General features: G+C 45.2%; 1 protein-coding gene across 1 annotated transcript in view; it reads left to right on the top strand.

Moving 5' to 3' along the window:
- Nucleotides 1-14035, top strand: part of LOC123024077 (PDZ domain-containing protein 2-like) — a 79595-nt gene extending 65560 nt beyond the window's left edge. Inside the window, exon 2 of the mRNA XM_044431371.1 lies at nt 13100-14035. Coding sequence (XP_044287306.1) covers nt 13472-13951 — 480 coding nt within the window. The 5' untranslated portion in view covers nt 13100-13471 and the 3' untranslated portion in view covers nt 13952-14035. The remainder of the gene's footprint in view (nt 1-13099) is intronic.
- The last annotated feature ends 2098 nt before the right edge of the window (nt 14036-16133 follow it).

Genomic DNA, 16133 nt, shown 5'->3' with positions numbered 1-16133 from the left:
GGGATGGTGTGACTTGGTGACCTGCAGCCACAGGGTTGGACCCGATGGCCTTCATGGTCCCTTCCAACTCAGCTATTCTATGATCCCATGAAAATAAAAGCCTCCCACCAGTTGACTTTCAGCCCAGGGTGGCTAGAACTTTTTAGCCTAGAAAAGTGATAAGGGAGGCATGTTGGAGGAGTCCAGGATTATGCATGGTCTGGAAAAAGTGATAGGGATCTGGACACTCTGGTTGGGCCCTGTTTCAGTCCTCTTATCTTCAGATGCTGAATACATTTAGAACTGATGACAATTTATTAGCAGACTTACCATCATTTGTACTGTTCCTGTTTTTGTTTATTACCTCTTAGCTTTCTAATTATGCACAAACTTGAATATAGGCCTCTGGGTGAATTTACATAATTTAAACCACATGTTGTAGATAATTAACACATGATAGAAAAGCAAGATTTAAAAGCCAAAGAGAACTTAAATTACTGCTGCTGTTAGTGTGAACTGCTTGAATAAGATTGGGTCCAGACAAAACCCAGTAGAAGCAAATGGGTGGGAGCAGATTTCCCTGCCCTTCCCTGCCCTTCCCTTCCCTTCCCCGCCCCTCCCTGCCAACAGCCCCACATGAGCTACAATGCCTCTTTAGTAGGGCTGACCCAATACTTGGGGATCTGTGGTTTGTTATATGCATAGAAGTTAATTTTTCTATAGATTCCTAAAGGAAAACCACGTGTAGTCTCTGTGAGGTATTTTATCCTAACTTTCAAAGTTTGGATCTGTCAATGGCACCAGCATCCTACCTGTGCCAGTTAAAATGGAAGCTCCATTTATAGCAGAAGCAGTAAATCTCTGAGGACTAGTTGCTTTGGAGGGACAAACAGTGGGAAAGGACAATTCCTTCCATGTCCAGGAAGCACCTGGATCACCCTTATGAGAAACTGGATGCTGGACAAGATAGAGCTTCAGTGTGGTCTGAGGTCGTGCAGTAGTTGGGCTCATTGTTCCTCTAACGGAGCCCTTCCAGGGATGTAGGAATGGATTGAGCCAGAATTGGAGAGGGGGTTAGAATCCACAGCTCAGATGCCAAGGCCAAGGGGGACCCAGAGATAAGCCAGGCCATCACTGAGAATCAGTTTCAGATACTGTGGGAAAGCTTAGTGGCCATGTTAGTGAGGAAGACAAACCAAGGCTTCTCCATTCTGAGGGTCTGGCATCTGGGAAGGAGGGTGACTCAAGCCAGAAGTGTCAGGCACGCCAAGTGATTGACCCTTCAGCAGGACCATCTGCCTTGCAGTCATGGTTTGCTGATTTCACTTTGGAAGAAAGGGGAGATATTCAGTTTGAAATCATTAAGCTGCTTTTCTCTAAACAGTGGTAATCTAACTTCACTTGTTCCTTTTGTTATTGGCTTTTGCAATACACTTCATTCGTACTTTCAAACCAGCCTGGCTTGTCAACATCAACAAAATAAACCCTTTTACTTAAAAAGCCATTGTCTGCTTGGAAGGAGGGGAACAAAAGCCACCCCTCTCCCCTTATCTATGGGTCCGTGGCCAGCACCCAGTTTGGGAACAGGAGTGGAGCAGTGGAGGCCTAGTACAGGGGTGCAGAGTCGATGCAGCCCTCTGAGGTTCCTCACATAGCCCTGTTCCTTTCCCATGGCCCCATCCCCTTTCCTCTGATTAGCCATTTTGTGCTTTTCCAGCTTCTGTGCAGTTTTACCTTCATTCTAGATGGTTGAAATAGCTCTGCTGAGGTGCAGTTATTGGCAGTAAGAGTTTTAAAGAAAAAAATGCTGGTATTTTTTGGGTCCACTGCTTTTGCCTTTTGGCCCCACCCACTGCTAGAAGGTGGTCCTCCAGGGCTTCTCCAAAAGGAAAGTTGGTTTTCAGGCTGAAAGAGGTCCAACACACTTGTTCTAGATAGAGCTGTTCATTTAGCAAGGAGGAGTCTGAGATTATATTCTTCCTGGTAGCTCCTAGTTCTGGACATCTGTTAAGTCCCTGTTTACAGCTGGATCATTCCTTCTCTCCTGAGTAGGCCTTTTCTTCTTCAGGAGACCCTCATGAAGAAACTTCCAGGCATCCAAATGAGCATTCCTGTGTCTATTTTGGGCTTCCCAGAATGGTAGGCATACTCTGTGCATGTGTGTGAGAAAGTGGGGTGACCAATTTGGGTTCTGCCTGCAGGTGGCATGTAGTCCGCAGCAGGTTTCTCAGGTGGTAATCCACCCTGGGAGAGAAAGCATAAAGGTTTCCAGAAGGATAAATGAATTTGCATTCCATCCAGCAAGCTCACGCCCTGAGTTCATTAAAGGTGACACATGGATTTTATATCAGGCGTAATAAACATCGCTGAAATGCTGTTGTAAAGGCAACAGCAGCCTCACCCAGCCATTCCTGGAATAGCTGGCCCACTCAGTTTATATGTTGGTGTTTTTAACTGTCGGGAGGAGTATGTTGGTGTGGCGACATCAGAAAAGAGGAGAGGCAGGGAAGCCCTTTCGCATTTTGGAAAGCGTTCTTGGCAGTGAGCCAACTAATATAGCACAAGCATGTAATATAGCAAGAGCTTGCCTGGTTTCCAAACCTGTGGGCACTCTTGCATTGGAAGGGGAGCGGGGGAATCTGCTTACTATCTTCCATCAGAAGAACATAGGAATTCCTTTCTGTAGATCAAGGGGTAGGACATGGGGAGAGAAGAGGTCTCAGGGAGTCCAGTCCTCCATGGACTATATCTGGCAACCCTGTAGAGTGTTGTTGTTGCTACACTTTTATAGTGCCCCATAGCCCATTGGACTTTCTGGGCAGTTTACAGATTTAAAAATATACACAGGAACAACAAAACAGCAAACAAAATTAAAACACAATGTCTGGCGTTAATCTGAACTTCTTTAGGAGAAGGCTCTGCAGTAGGATGCTGTGGGGTTTGGAGAGCCTGCTGACCCTATATGAAAGCCACGGCTCTGGCCACTGTGGCCTAGTCATTGTTTGTTTGTTTGGTTTAAACATTTGTATGGCTCCCAATTGTGCCACAGCACCCCTGGCCGGCTCACAACACAAAATAAAAGTATAGTAAAACATAATAAAAACATAACATATTACACATTAAAAACAACAATAAAATACAGCAAAACATACCAAACAAAGGTCTATGGCAATATGAAAACATTTTTTTAAAGGAAGGTCTTTGCCTGGCGCTGAAAAGAAAGTAAGGAAGGTGCCAGGCGAATCTCCTTGGGGAGAGCATTCCAAATATGGGGAGCCGCTGCAGAAAAGGCCCTGCTCCTGGTGGCCATCCCTCTCGCCTCCTTAAGGGATGGCTCACAGAGCGGGGGCCCTGCGTAGATCTCAAAGGCTGGGTGGGCACATCTGGGTCCAGGCACTCCCTAAGAGTGGTGCTGACCCCTCCACGGGTGCCGGCAATCTGCAGAGGCTTGTGTTCTTGATTGCATTGACTCGTCACCATGAGGAGCAGGGAACAGATGGCAAACCAAGGTGCTCAGGGCAGCAGAGGTGGCTCTTCGACCATTCTTGCCCCCCACCGCCTTGCTGTTGTGCCCTTGTGTCCTAACCCTGCTAGAGTAGAGTAGTCTGGGCTGGAAGATGGTGATGGTCCACTGGTTGCTTCCTGGGTGAACAGGAATTTTCCCCTGGTTTCTCCCAGCTCTTTTCCGGTGGTTTGGCCACCACTCTGCCGGCTTTCCGCTGAATTAGGCACATGTATGCAGGCCCTGTATTATACTGTTCTTTCCTCTATGCATATAATTATCCATGCAGAATTACAGGCATTTTGCTAGTGTGATCAATAAAAGCAAAGTGGTGTGGCTGAAGATACCTACATGTGGAGGCAGGTAGAATTTTGTGGTTCTGTGTATGCTTCAAGGAAAAAAGCATGCACACAGGCTTGCAGCCCTTTTGTGTAGGTATCAGCAATGAAAATGCCCATGCGAATGCATGAACTTGGCCCCAATCCATAGAATCATATGAAGTCACTTTGTGCAATTAAGTACTTATGAGGGCTCAGGAGAAGCCAACAAATCTGTCAACTGCCTGATGTTTTACTTTTTGCATTATGTATATTCGTAAATTTTAAGCCTGAAGTAATTTTTGTTGAATTTGGATTTGTGGATCAAAAGTGATATGGTGGCCAGAGGATAATATAGGTTGCACATGCATGCGTGCACATGTGCTTACATGCTGCATAATATCTTTCATACCATGAATACAGTAGTATTTGCTATGTACAGTAGACAACCAGATTAGTTCAGAAGGTATGCACTGAGCCTTCTGAAGCATTCAAAGAGATGATGGATCTTTTTATTAACTTGCAAAGAGTTCTGTACTTTCATGAAGGCCTAAAAACACACTAGAGAATGTACATTAAGATCATATCTTTAAGTCCAACCCTTCTTCTTAAGGTCTTGTTAGGCATATTTGCTGATTAATACTTACAGCAGATTACTAGCAAATGATTTCCAGACCTGTGATGATTGGATCAAATTGAGAGTAATTGCCTTAATAGATTTTGGAAGTGTTTATGTTGGAAGTCCATCTTGTTGCAGCTGGTAATAATTTTTTGTTAGCATTAAGAATCCCAGAGTTAAATCATTTATTGAATATAACATCTGAGGCCTAACACACTGTGCAACTAGTTTGCATCACCAAGGAAGGGTTCGTTGTTTGCTGTTCTGATACTGGTCCCACCATGCTAACATGGCAAACCTCCTTTGAAGAAGAGGAGGACTTTCAAAAGCTGTTTGAAATATGCCATGAGGGTTCGGAGACAAAAACGATGGAAAAACAATCCCAATAAGCTTGCCCAAATCTTTGGGTGTGCATGCTAACAGAAGCTCTTTGGATTTTGGCCAGCTATCTCTTCATTGGGAACACTGACCATTGCTAATTTTTTTAAGTGCTTGGGAATATGCTGGAAATAGAAATAATACTACCCCTTGAAGTATAGAAGTGTCTTACACAGAAATAGGAAAACGCCATTGCTTGAAATTGTATTGATTGTGCATATCATTGAAAGCTTGGAGCTGGGCAGATGGTAGCTCTCCAGAAGTTTTGGACTTCAACTCCCAGAAGCCTCTGCCAAAAAGCCTCTGACAGCAGGAGCTGTCAGACATGCCAGGTGTTGAAGTCCAAAACATCTGGAGCTCTGCTTTTTTACCCACCCTCGACACAGCTGCACCAGTCAGGAATCTAGACAAGGGCTTCATTTCTTCTCTGCAACAAAAACAAAACAGACACAAGAAACCTCTAACAACACCCATATGCAGCCAGGCCCAGTGCCACCTAGTGACTATGGGCTTCTCTACACACAGCATTTATTGTCCACTCCTGATCCTTCATGCGCGCTCGTTTTGGAGTCCTTGGTGTGACACAGGCATCTTCCAGGGTCTGCCCTGTGTTTTGCAGTCATTTTCACAGCTTGCTTTTTTGACCAAAGATAATGAGCTGCTATTCCCTTATCTTGCCATAAAATGTTAGGAAATGCCTGTGTAAATTTGCAGTTCTGATATTTCACAGTGCCACCTTGTCCTTATAGAAGGGAGTATCTTGAAAGGCAGCAAGACGAAGACATGGATGCAGGCCGGCTTCTGCAAAGAAGATGGGAGAAGCAGCCTCAGAAAAGTGATGAGAGAAGCTCCTCAAGTCCTGTGTAACGGGGCTGTCCGTGCAGTGCTGCTTGTTCCAAAATACCGACTTGTGTGGCAAGGAGTGGGCCATCCCGCCCTCCTGAAGCGGGGCAGGGACATGCTATGCCGGCTCAGAGCTGGAAGCGCCCATCTGCCACACTGCTCTGATCCGTAGGGCTGTTGCAGCTGGCGGCTGTTACAGACCTGGGTTCTTTGAGCTGGTGCACCGCAGTATGGCTGCAGTGCAGATGGCACTACAGGGGGATTTTGTCTGATTTAAACGGGCCTCACACCATACTTTCCTGGGATTCCAGGGAATTGCCTTGCATGCTGTTCCATAACCTCCTAGCCAGAGGACAAGGCTTGGAGAAAGAGAATAGTCAAAGTACATGGAGACCTCCTGAATCTCCATAGGCCAGCTGGGAGCTTTCTTAGTCTAGAGGTTCCCTGCTGCTCTTCTAGAGTAATGCCACGGCATACTGTGATCACAGGGAAAAGTAGAAACATAGAAACAGAAACAGCGCGAGTCAGAAGGGGCCTCCCGGGCCATCTAGTCTGACCCCCATCTCCAACCAGCTCCGCTCACGACATGCCCACCATGTGCGTGTCCAGCCTATCTTTGAACCTCACCGATGGAGCCTCGAGTATAATAGCTTTAAGTGCGGAACTTTCCATTTTTCCATTTTGTGTTCTGAATTTGTTATCAGTAGAATTCAGATTTGAGGGGTTAGAAATGTATGCCTTCAGTTTGCCTTTTGAATTTTGGATTTCTGACCCTTGGAACAATTTGTTAGATTGCAGTGCACTTCCGTATTGTTTGCTGAACAACTTTGTTATCGGAGACATTTCCCACAGGAAAGGCTTGGGAAAAGCATGAAGCACATTTGCAGATGTGACAGACCCCCTTCTAGTATTTTTGGATTTCTCTAGAGAGCTGAACAATGGTTGCATGCAAATACCATGCTTTGTTGGACAAAATGTGCATATATGAGAAGCTGGAATAAATATGAGCATTATAGTGCAGCTGAAATAGGTCTTAGGGGAGGCAGTTTCTTGAATTAAGTTATTCATGTCTAGTGAGAGTTTATAATGCCTTGAACCTTGCAGATGCAAATGATTGCAACTTTCTGTAATTAAAGTGTTCCACATAATTTATGCAATGCAATGCAGATTGCCCCTGCGCTTGAGTCTGAGATTCACCCATGCATTTTGTGAAGATTTGGTGGCTCTGCACACCTCAGCTTAGGCAGGAGTGCTGCACAGGTCAGTGCTGGAGCACCTCCCTGTCACCCAGGTGAGCCCAGGGTTAATCGGTTAGACCTTCTTTTAAAAGGTCAGGTAGCAGATGAGAAGAAAGACCCTCTTCCTGAGACCCTGGAAATTCTGTGTGTGTGCTCCTGGCCACCCTCATCCTGAGTCAGACTGTTGGTCTATCTAGCTCAGAACGAGTTGCGCTTCCTTCTTTCTGAGGGCCCAGTTCAATTTTGGAGGAGTTGTCTGGGGTGTTGCAGTGTTGGGGTTCCAGTGTTGAGTTGGACACAATGCAAGATTGGCTGGGGCCAAGAGAAGGATCCAAAATAACAAAAATACAGAATTTTTTTTTTAGTTTAAAGCTCTTATGGCCAGTAACTAAGGCCTAGATGGGGCATTTGAACTTTTTTAGGATGGAGAGAAAGCCACACAAAAGCTGGAAAACCACCAAAGGATCAGTGGTTGGGGAAAGGGGTGAGACCTGGAGAAGGACAAGTATCTTTTGCGGAGTTGACTCTTTGCCTCTGATTAGGTCAACACTCTCTGATTCAGCACTTACTGACATTGGTTCTCCAGGATTTCATCCAAAGATCTTTCCCAGCCATATCTGGACATGGCAGAGATTGAACCCGGAGTGTTTTGTATGCAGAGAATGACAGCTAAGTTGCATTCTTTCTCTTAGGCTCACACAGTTCATCTGCCCTCTCCTCCTCTGTGTGTAAAAGGAGAGAGACCGCGTCCACTTCCACTTTACAATAAACAGTCATTGAGTAGAACTTGGCACACTGTGTTTTGTTCTAAGCAGCCATGACCCTAACCTTAAACATTTCATTTGTTACATCTGTATGTCACCCCATAGCCCACAGGGCACCGTGGTGTCCTTTTTTCTTAAAAATATTTACGTAAAAATGGAGAGGGATCTTATACATGGGGGGGGGGCGGAGAGGAGAACCACGGGTATGCTGTGGGGAGAGACTGACTTAATCGTGGGCACACTTGGGGCGGATACTGGCGTGATCGCGGGCGTGCTCAGGGGAGAGAGACTGGTGCGATCACGGATGCATGCGTGGCGAGGCGGTGGGCAGGCGGGCGCGGCAACAGCTCGCTCACTCGGAGATTGGTAAGAAAAATAAAGGGCATCCTATACATGAGGGCATCTTATAGACGGAAAAATACGGTACATATTTCATAAAAGAAAATAATACAGTTGAGCAATAAATGCAATATTTAACTGTAAGCAATAAATCAAACAAACCTTGATACAATCATGTAATACATAATGCAATACATAATAAAGGTAAAGGTTTCCCCTTGATGTGAAGTCCAGCCATGCCTGCCTCTAGGGGGCGGTGCTCATCTCCTGGCCGAGGGAGCCAGCGTTTGTCCGCAGACAGTCTCCGTGGTCATGTGGCCGGCATGACTAAACACCGAAGTGCACGGAACGCTGTTTACCTTCCCACCGAAGTGGTACCTTTTTATCTACTTGCATTTGCCTGCTTTCGAACTGCAAGGTTGGCAGGAGCTGTGATGGAGCAATGGGAACTCACCCCGTTGTGCAGATTCGAGCCAGCAATACATAATATCAATACATAATACAGTATAATACATAATACAGTAAACATCAATAATAATGAGATGTAACCATAATCCCCTTACAGACAAAGTCCCACCCAGGAGGAGTACCCAATGCAGTGTGGCTCCCTGCTCCTGGTGGTTCCTTTGAAGCATCTCTCCTCTCCCTCTCCTCCTTGACAGTGCCGCAGTTTCTCCCATAAACAGCAACGTCAAGCGAGGTCGAGCTGGAGACCGTGGGGAGAGTGCAGATGGCCCCTGTGCGAGTCTGCGGTGGGAGAGAAGCAGCAGGCAGGCGGTGATACTGATACGCCTCCAATCCATGCCTGGTCTTCCTAGTCATTCAGAGAAGTCCTGTCAGTATCCAACTCTTTTTCACTAATTCTGCATTGTAGGGTAATTGCTGTCCCCCAGCTCACATTTGGTAGAGCAGTTTACACATAAATAGTCCTACCAGCTTGTCTTTTTAGGTCATTGCTAGATGTTTAGGTGTTTAGTCTAAATTGTCCCCAAATTTCAGCCTTCTGCCTTTTACAGGGTTTTTTCCCTATCAAGTAAAACTTGCTCGTAGCACAAAGGTACTCCAGAATCCTCCCAGAAATTAGTTGTATGGGGTATTTTTATACCCCAAACAATTGGTCTTGAACAAAGGAACAAAAGAAGGTTCGCTACGGGTCACCTTGGTCTCCTTTTAAAACTAAGATTATTTTAAAAAGCCTTTAGCAAACAACCTAAAATCCATTGGGAAATGCTTTGCTATGACTTTCATAACAAACTACGTATTGTTATACAGAGAAAAGGTAAATGAGCCACGCATTGTTACGCAGATCTTCTTGCTCTGCATAACCTTAAGCAGGATTCTGCTTCAAATTACTTGTATTTGTCTATAGCTGAAAGCCATTCGTATGCTGATTGAAGCCTTCTGGGGCAAAATTTCAGCCAGAAAAAAGGTTTTTCATATGCTGTATTTTTCTTGCCTGAATTACTTTTGACTGCAGTCAATAATGACCCCAAATGCGACTAATGCTAGTTTTTTGTTGAGGCAGGGAGAGGGTTAATGCAGTATGAGTGGCCGCTAGAGGTGTGTGACCAGCCTGAGCATCAGTTTAATTGCTGGGGCTAGTAGGTATCCTTGGGGTTCATCTGCACACCTGATGTAGGAAGGATCCGAATGTCAACAAGACCCCATGGCAATGTAGCTCCAGCAGATTCTGAGGTTTCTGTTTGCTTCTGAGGTTTCAGTTTGCTTCAACTTCATCTTCTGAATGTTGGAATCAGCCTCCATTTCAAAGCCTGGTCAATGAACTCCTCGTCTGTGTTATTGTCTTGAATGATTTTACTGGAGCTCAAGGGCACAGTAATAAAAGAGCAGCAAAGCACTGATTTTTTTAAAGCGTTAAAGATAATATTGTAGGCCTTTTTGAAGTTAATAGCAAGACATTTAAAACTGTTTAAGAAGAGTTGGGGCTTTAGTGGTGTCTCTGATACGCAGTCTTTAAAAGCAGTTGCAGAAGAAGCCATGCAAATAAGTCAGTGTTTAAAAGGTAGCAATGGGGCATTTTAATTATCTTTTTATAAGCCAGGAAATGGGTCTCGGGGGCGCTTTAGATATTCCGCTGGGAAGGACATATAAGGAAGGAAAAGCTTAATTTGTTAAAGAATGAAACAAAAGTTTTCATGTAATCAGGATATCCCAAAATGCTGTGGGACTGGTTTGATAAGTAAGCTTGAGAAATATTTATGAAACCTTGTTCTCCTTTATGCCCACCCGCCTTTCAGAAGCTGTTCTTCTCCTTTCAGCCAGATCTGGTGCTAGTTCTAGCATACTGCATTTTTATATCTTGGTCAAAGTGATACAATAATCTTTTGGGGCAGTTCCCATTCTCATAGAGAGATGAACGAGGAACCAAACTAAAGGATAAAATATGTAGATTTTCAGGGATACTTTTTTTCCGTGTCAGATGGGTCCCAGGATCTTTCAAGAGAAGATTAAAAATGGCATACTGGGTTAAATTCAGGTTGTTGTATTTGAAACCTTTACTGGGCACCAAGTTTTAAGAAAGATGCAGGTAAATTAGAAAGGGTCCAGCAGAGGGCAACAAAAATGATCCAGGGTTTGGAAAGACTGCCCTATAAGGAGACACTGAGGGAACTGGGCATGTTTAGCCTTGAGAAGAGAAGACTGAGGGGGGACATGATATCCTTCTGAAAGTACCTCAAAGGCTGTCACAAAGAGGAAGATCAAGATCTCTTCTTGCAGGTGCCAGAGTGTAGGACATGGAATAATCAATTCAAGTTGTGGCAACCCAGATTCAGGCTGAACATCAGGAAAAGCTTCCTCACTGTCAGAGCAATACGACAGTGGAACCAGCTGCCTAGAGAGGTTGTGGGCTCTCCCACAGAGACATTCAAAAGGAAACTGGGTGGCCATCTGAGTGAGATGGTGTAACATGGTGTCCTGCAACAGCAGGGGGTGGGACTTGGTGGCCTTCATGCCCCCTTCCAACTCTTCTATGATTCTGATTGCTTGGATGAACTCTGGCTTTCCTAGGTGTTGAAGGTGAGATGTTCCATCGGTCAAAAGCTAGCACATTGGTTTAGCTAGCCCAACTGCTGCTCATCTCATTGAGCTGTAGGCCCAAATGTTGGCTTTGCATGGTCTTGCAAACAGAATGAAACATAGAAACAGAGCAGGTCAGAAGGGGCCTCCTGGGCTATCTAGTCTGATCCCCGGCTCCAGCCGGCTCTGCTCACGACATGCCCACCACATGCATGTGTAGCCTATCTTTGAACACCCTCACCGATGGGGCCGTAACCACCTTCCGTGGAAGCCCATTCCATACCCTCGGGGTCCTGACTGTCAGGAAGTGCTTCCTGGCATCCAAATGGAACCTTGGCTCCCTGAGCTTTGCTCCGTTGGAGCGCGTCCTGCCTTCCTCTGCAGGGGAGAACAGGTCTCTACCCACCTCTGTGTGACATCCCCTCACGTACATGTATGTCGCCAACAGATCCCCTCTGAGTCTTCTCTTCTCCAGGCTGAAGAGACCCAGTTCCCTCAGTCTTACCTCATATGGCATCCCCTGCAAACCAGCCACCAATGAAGCTTGCTGTGAAGTGATAAGGCACCCGTCTCCAAATCAGTCCCTCCGGTACGTGTTGGACAACAACTTCCATCAGCACAGGCAGTGTGCCAGTTGGCCTGTTGGCTGGCACTGCTGGAGTTGTAGTCTTGGAGAAGGCCATGCTAAGGACTCCTCTTGAGAGTGCAGTGGTCACAAGATGTTCTGGAAATGCTTTCTAAACCTTCTGGCAGCTGGGCAGCTGGGGGTGGAAGAACGTTCAGGAGCAAGAGACAAGGCCGTACTATCTCAACAGCAGCCATCTGTGGATGGAAGAGACAGAATAGTACATGTGTGTGGTACATACATGGAGAATGGATACAGTAGGTATCACAGACAAAAAGTCCCTGTCCCGTGGGTATCTGTGGGACTCCAATTTATATTGCTTGAGTCCATGTGAGAATTTCTACATAGAATCGGGCATTTGTGGATTCAAAGCAAGATTTCTCTGCTTTTTCCAGGGATGGTTTCTGTGTGATTCGTGCCAAAATTTCAGCTGTGAATTGGCTCAGCCCAGGGGTTCCTGAAATGTGGCTGAAATCCATGACTTGTGAATTTCATAAACATGCAAAACAGAAATAACAGAGGCAAATTTGGAGGGTGTTAATGCTGGCAAAATGTGTAGGAATGTGTGTGGGCAGGATAAAGCACCCTTATGTTTAAGCACTAGCTTGGTAGCAATAGGTGAGAAGGGAAGAGGGTTGGTAAAGCGGCATTTTAAGAGCTGTGCAATTTCTCAGAAAGAATTTGAGCAAAGGTGTTCTAGCAAAACCCATTTGTGGGTTTTTGGGGGGACTGTGCTACTTAAACTGGTGTGCCATGTGGACAGGTGGACAGGTCATTTGCATATGAAAATTAAGCCTAAATAGTTGCTCTAAAACGCTTTCTGGAGGATGTAGTACATTCAGCTGCATGTGCAAAGTGCGTGTGCAAAGCCCAGTCTTTTTACTTCCACACAATCAATGAAATGGCAGCCTTTGGAATAGGCAGGGCTATGTGGAGAGGGCCTTTGCTTGGATATATATGCATCTGGTCTTTCACCTTTATGCTCTATTTCAAGATTGTGACCAAATAGCCTTCCCCAATGTCGGCCTCTCCAGACAGTTTCACCTGGAATTCTATCAGCCACAGCCAGTAGGGCCCACTATTTGGGAATGATCAGCATTGTGGTGGACAACATCTGGAGGGAGCCACGTTGGGAGTGACAGAATCTTGCAACCGTATCATCACATAGATGAATAGATACATGATTTTTTCTGTGTGTGTAAAAGATGAAGGACATCCATTTGTATATTTATAATCACATCTTTGTCTTCCTGCTGCCTTGTTCCTCTTTTGTAGTCTTTTTGGAACATAGTAAATGATCCAAGCGCTTATAGAAAACAAACAGATTATAGAATTAACAAGCGAATGGAATAATGTTAAGAAAAGCTTTCTCATTAATGAGCATTGCCGACAGCTCCTAGTCCTTTATTTGACAGTGACAATTATGGTTTTAACTGTGCCATTTTTCTCTTTCTAGGTCAAGCAGGTGTTGGTGAATGGGGAGATGCAAGTATAATCGCTGGTAGTGGAAGACGGGATGCCCAAGTGGATTCTGCACAGACAACTGTGGAAAGATCCAAATTAGAAGTTCCCATCTCTTCCTTCCTTCTCCTGTCGAATTCTCCAGAGTAGCTGTTTTCTCTCTTCTTCATAAAGCCTTCTATTCATTTTGGCTAAACTGGGAAACCTTTGTTTGTGCCTTTGTGGCTTCCTTGTGGCCTTTGTTTCTGTTGCAATGGCAGCTGCGAAAGTGCACGGCCACCTTGACCCTGGAAGGTGCACGGGTCGAATTTGGATCAGCCAGCCTAGGAACCAGCGCTTCACGTAATGGAACCCTGGAGTGACCACAATGCCCATCACTCCAGAGAATGCAGCGGTGTTTCTTCCCATCCTTTATCGGTGGCTGCAGAACCACCTGAGAGGGGAAGTGGAGGAGCCGGAGCAGAGGCTTTGCCACTCTGCCATTAAGAAGCTGCGGGAGTACATCCAGCTGAACTTCCCGGCGGAAGAGGGCAGACTGCAGCATGGTCCAAGCCCTGCAGACATGGAGATCTGTACTGTTTACCTGACCAAGGATCCTGGACAAGCCGAGTCTCTTGGCTTAAGTTTTGGGAACATTCCTGCTTTGGGGGACTATGGAGAAAAGCGGAGAGTGGGAAAAAAAAAGAAAGGAAATAAAGGGCCCGTGCTTGATGTTGGAAGCATCTGGGTCACTGACTTAAAGAAGAACAGCCCAGCAGGTAAATGTGGAAAAGTTCGCTTGCGAGATGAGATCCTTTCTCTGAATGGACAATTGATGGTCGGGGTGGATATTGGTGGCGCAAGGTAAGAAAGGCTTACATAGATGTGAGTCGTGCAGAAATCTTTAAATATTATTGATTGCAGGTTTCCCTGACCCGGTGTCCTCCACCTGTGGTTCCAACAATTCACCAGTCAGCCGGGTTTCAGCACATCCAGAGGAAACCAGATGGGAAGACCTGCCCTACAATGTTTTCAGTTATTGTTTTGTTCAGTAAAGCAGATGGGGATGATTTGCTTTCATTAGTCCTAGCTAACATGGCCAATGGTAAAGGACAATGGGAGGTTTAGTCTAACATCTAAAGGGCTGCAGGTTTCTCACCCCACAGTAAAAGAACAATTACCACAAACTATCTAACTGATGTTGCCTGTTAGCTGTATGACAAACATTTATGTATAGTGCTTCTGGTTCATAAATGGCACAAACATGATTTGGTATCTCAGATGGGAAATCCATGTGACATTCTTCTGGTGGAAGTAATAATATTAATGCATAATATTAAACATAATAATATTTAATACATTTCCCTTGAATGGTATCTCAGAACCCGATTCCTTAGGTGGTTTGTCTCAGATCCATGTCAGACCTGGCTGTTGTGTCTACCTCTGCAACTTATGCCCTCTCACTGATGAGTAGAGCCAAAGTGTACTGTATGAAACAACACAAACTTCGGAATCAGTCAGGAAGATAAGAGTAACCGCATGGCTAGCCTCAGCAGCAGGGCTGAGCCATGCAGCTTTTGTTACTATTGTTGGTCTGTTGTGTTGTCTTGGTATTTTACCATGGTAAGTTTGGTCTTTTGATAACACGATAAGAAACAATGGTTTGCTTTATGGTTTCTCCGGATCATTATTGTTTCTTGCTTTGTTTGAACCCAGGAGCACGGTTTTCACAGTCCTGGTATACAGCTACTGCAGAGCGCTCTGGGAAGAGTGGCGAGTTCAGGAGCCTCTCCATCCATCTAGCCTTGATGTGTGGACTAATGAGGAAGAGGCGGGCAACATAGGCAGGGACCAATGCTTGGGACTGAATTCAATGCTTGGGATTGAACCAGGCTGAATTCATTCTTTGGGACTGAAATTCAGGCACAGCGGCTGATGGGACACATACCAACAATGGGAGGACTAAGTGGGGAGACTGGAAACCCTGACAAAGTAGAAAAAAAATGACAAATGGCCATTTGTCAGGGAAAACATAGTAAAAAAACCATGAGCCCTGGTAACTCCATGCCACGTTGTCTGAACACAGCCATTCTGTACAGTTTGTAAAAGATATAAAAGGTGACATAATTTGGTACAGATTTAAAATGTAACTAAAGCTAAGCAGCGAGTCCATAGCCCGCTGGGTTTATCTGACCTACAGAGTGGGTCTCTTTAACTTAAGTGGGGGTGCAGCACTGTCTCCCCAGTGCTGACAGATATCTTGAGGGTAAAGGTAATGGACATCGCCCCTGCCCCAGCCCAAAATGCTGCACTTCTGTGGCTAAGGACATGATCAGGGCAGGCGCAGGATGGATGGAAAATGACGTGGATGCGATCTGTGCAGCAGTGTTCCTTCAGGTTCCCAATAGGGGCTTGAACTCGCCAAATTCCAGAGATTGGAGTGGCTTGAATCTTGTTGGCTTTCCACAGATCACTGCTGGCTGGATAATTTTGTTGGCAGGATTTTAAATGGTGGCTGTTTAGCTAAACCCATGGAGGGGGAAATGGCTTGGAAAAAATGGAGTGGGGAAGGCTGCAGCTGTCTCTGACAACTGCCTATTTGCAAGACTAAAGGATACAAACACAAGATTGTCAAGGATCATTTATTTCCATGGTTATTTTGCTTTGGGCTTCTTATTTTTAAAGAGGCCAATACTTGCTTTTTCCATTAAGGCCCAGGTACTCCACTTCCTAATGTTAAACCACTGTTTTATTTTGATGATTCCTTGTAAGCAACTTGCTTCTTTCATTGCTAAGAAACTGCAACTCAGAAAAATTTCTCTGTGGCCAAGAAGATTCCCTGGAAGTTGTGTTTTTTGCTTTGGCAAGTCATGGCACTTGATTGACATAATGTCACACGTAACTGCTGTTCCTGAATTTCAATCTGGTAGAGTTGTTTCGGCGATGTGTTACCACTGATGTTCTGGCTTTCACAGATATTCCTGTATCAAACTCCAAATGTAGGTCACATAGCCCATAAGCACCAGGTAGTGACTAGAGAAGTGTTTTCT

The sequence above is a fragment of the Varanus komodoensis genome, unplaced genomic scaffold (genome assembly GCF_004798865.1).
Source record: "Varanus komodoensis strain SLA01 unplaced genomic scaffold, ASM479886v1 scaffold22, whole genome shotgun sequence".
Lineage (NCBI taxonomy): Eukaryota > Metazoa > Chordata > Lepidosauria > Squamata > Varanidae > Varanus > Varanus komodoensis.
The sequence above is the reverse complement of the archived record's forward strand: the minus strand, read 5'-3'. Positions and strand labels throughout refer to the sequence as shown.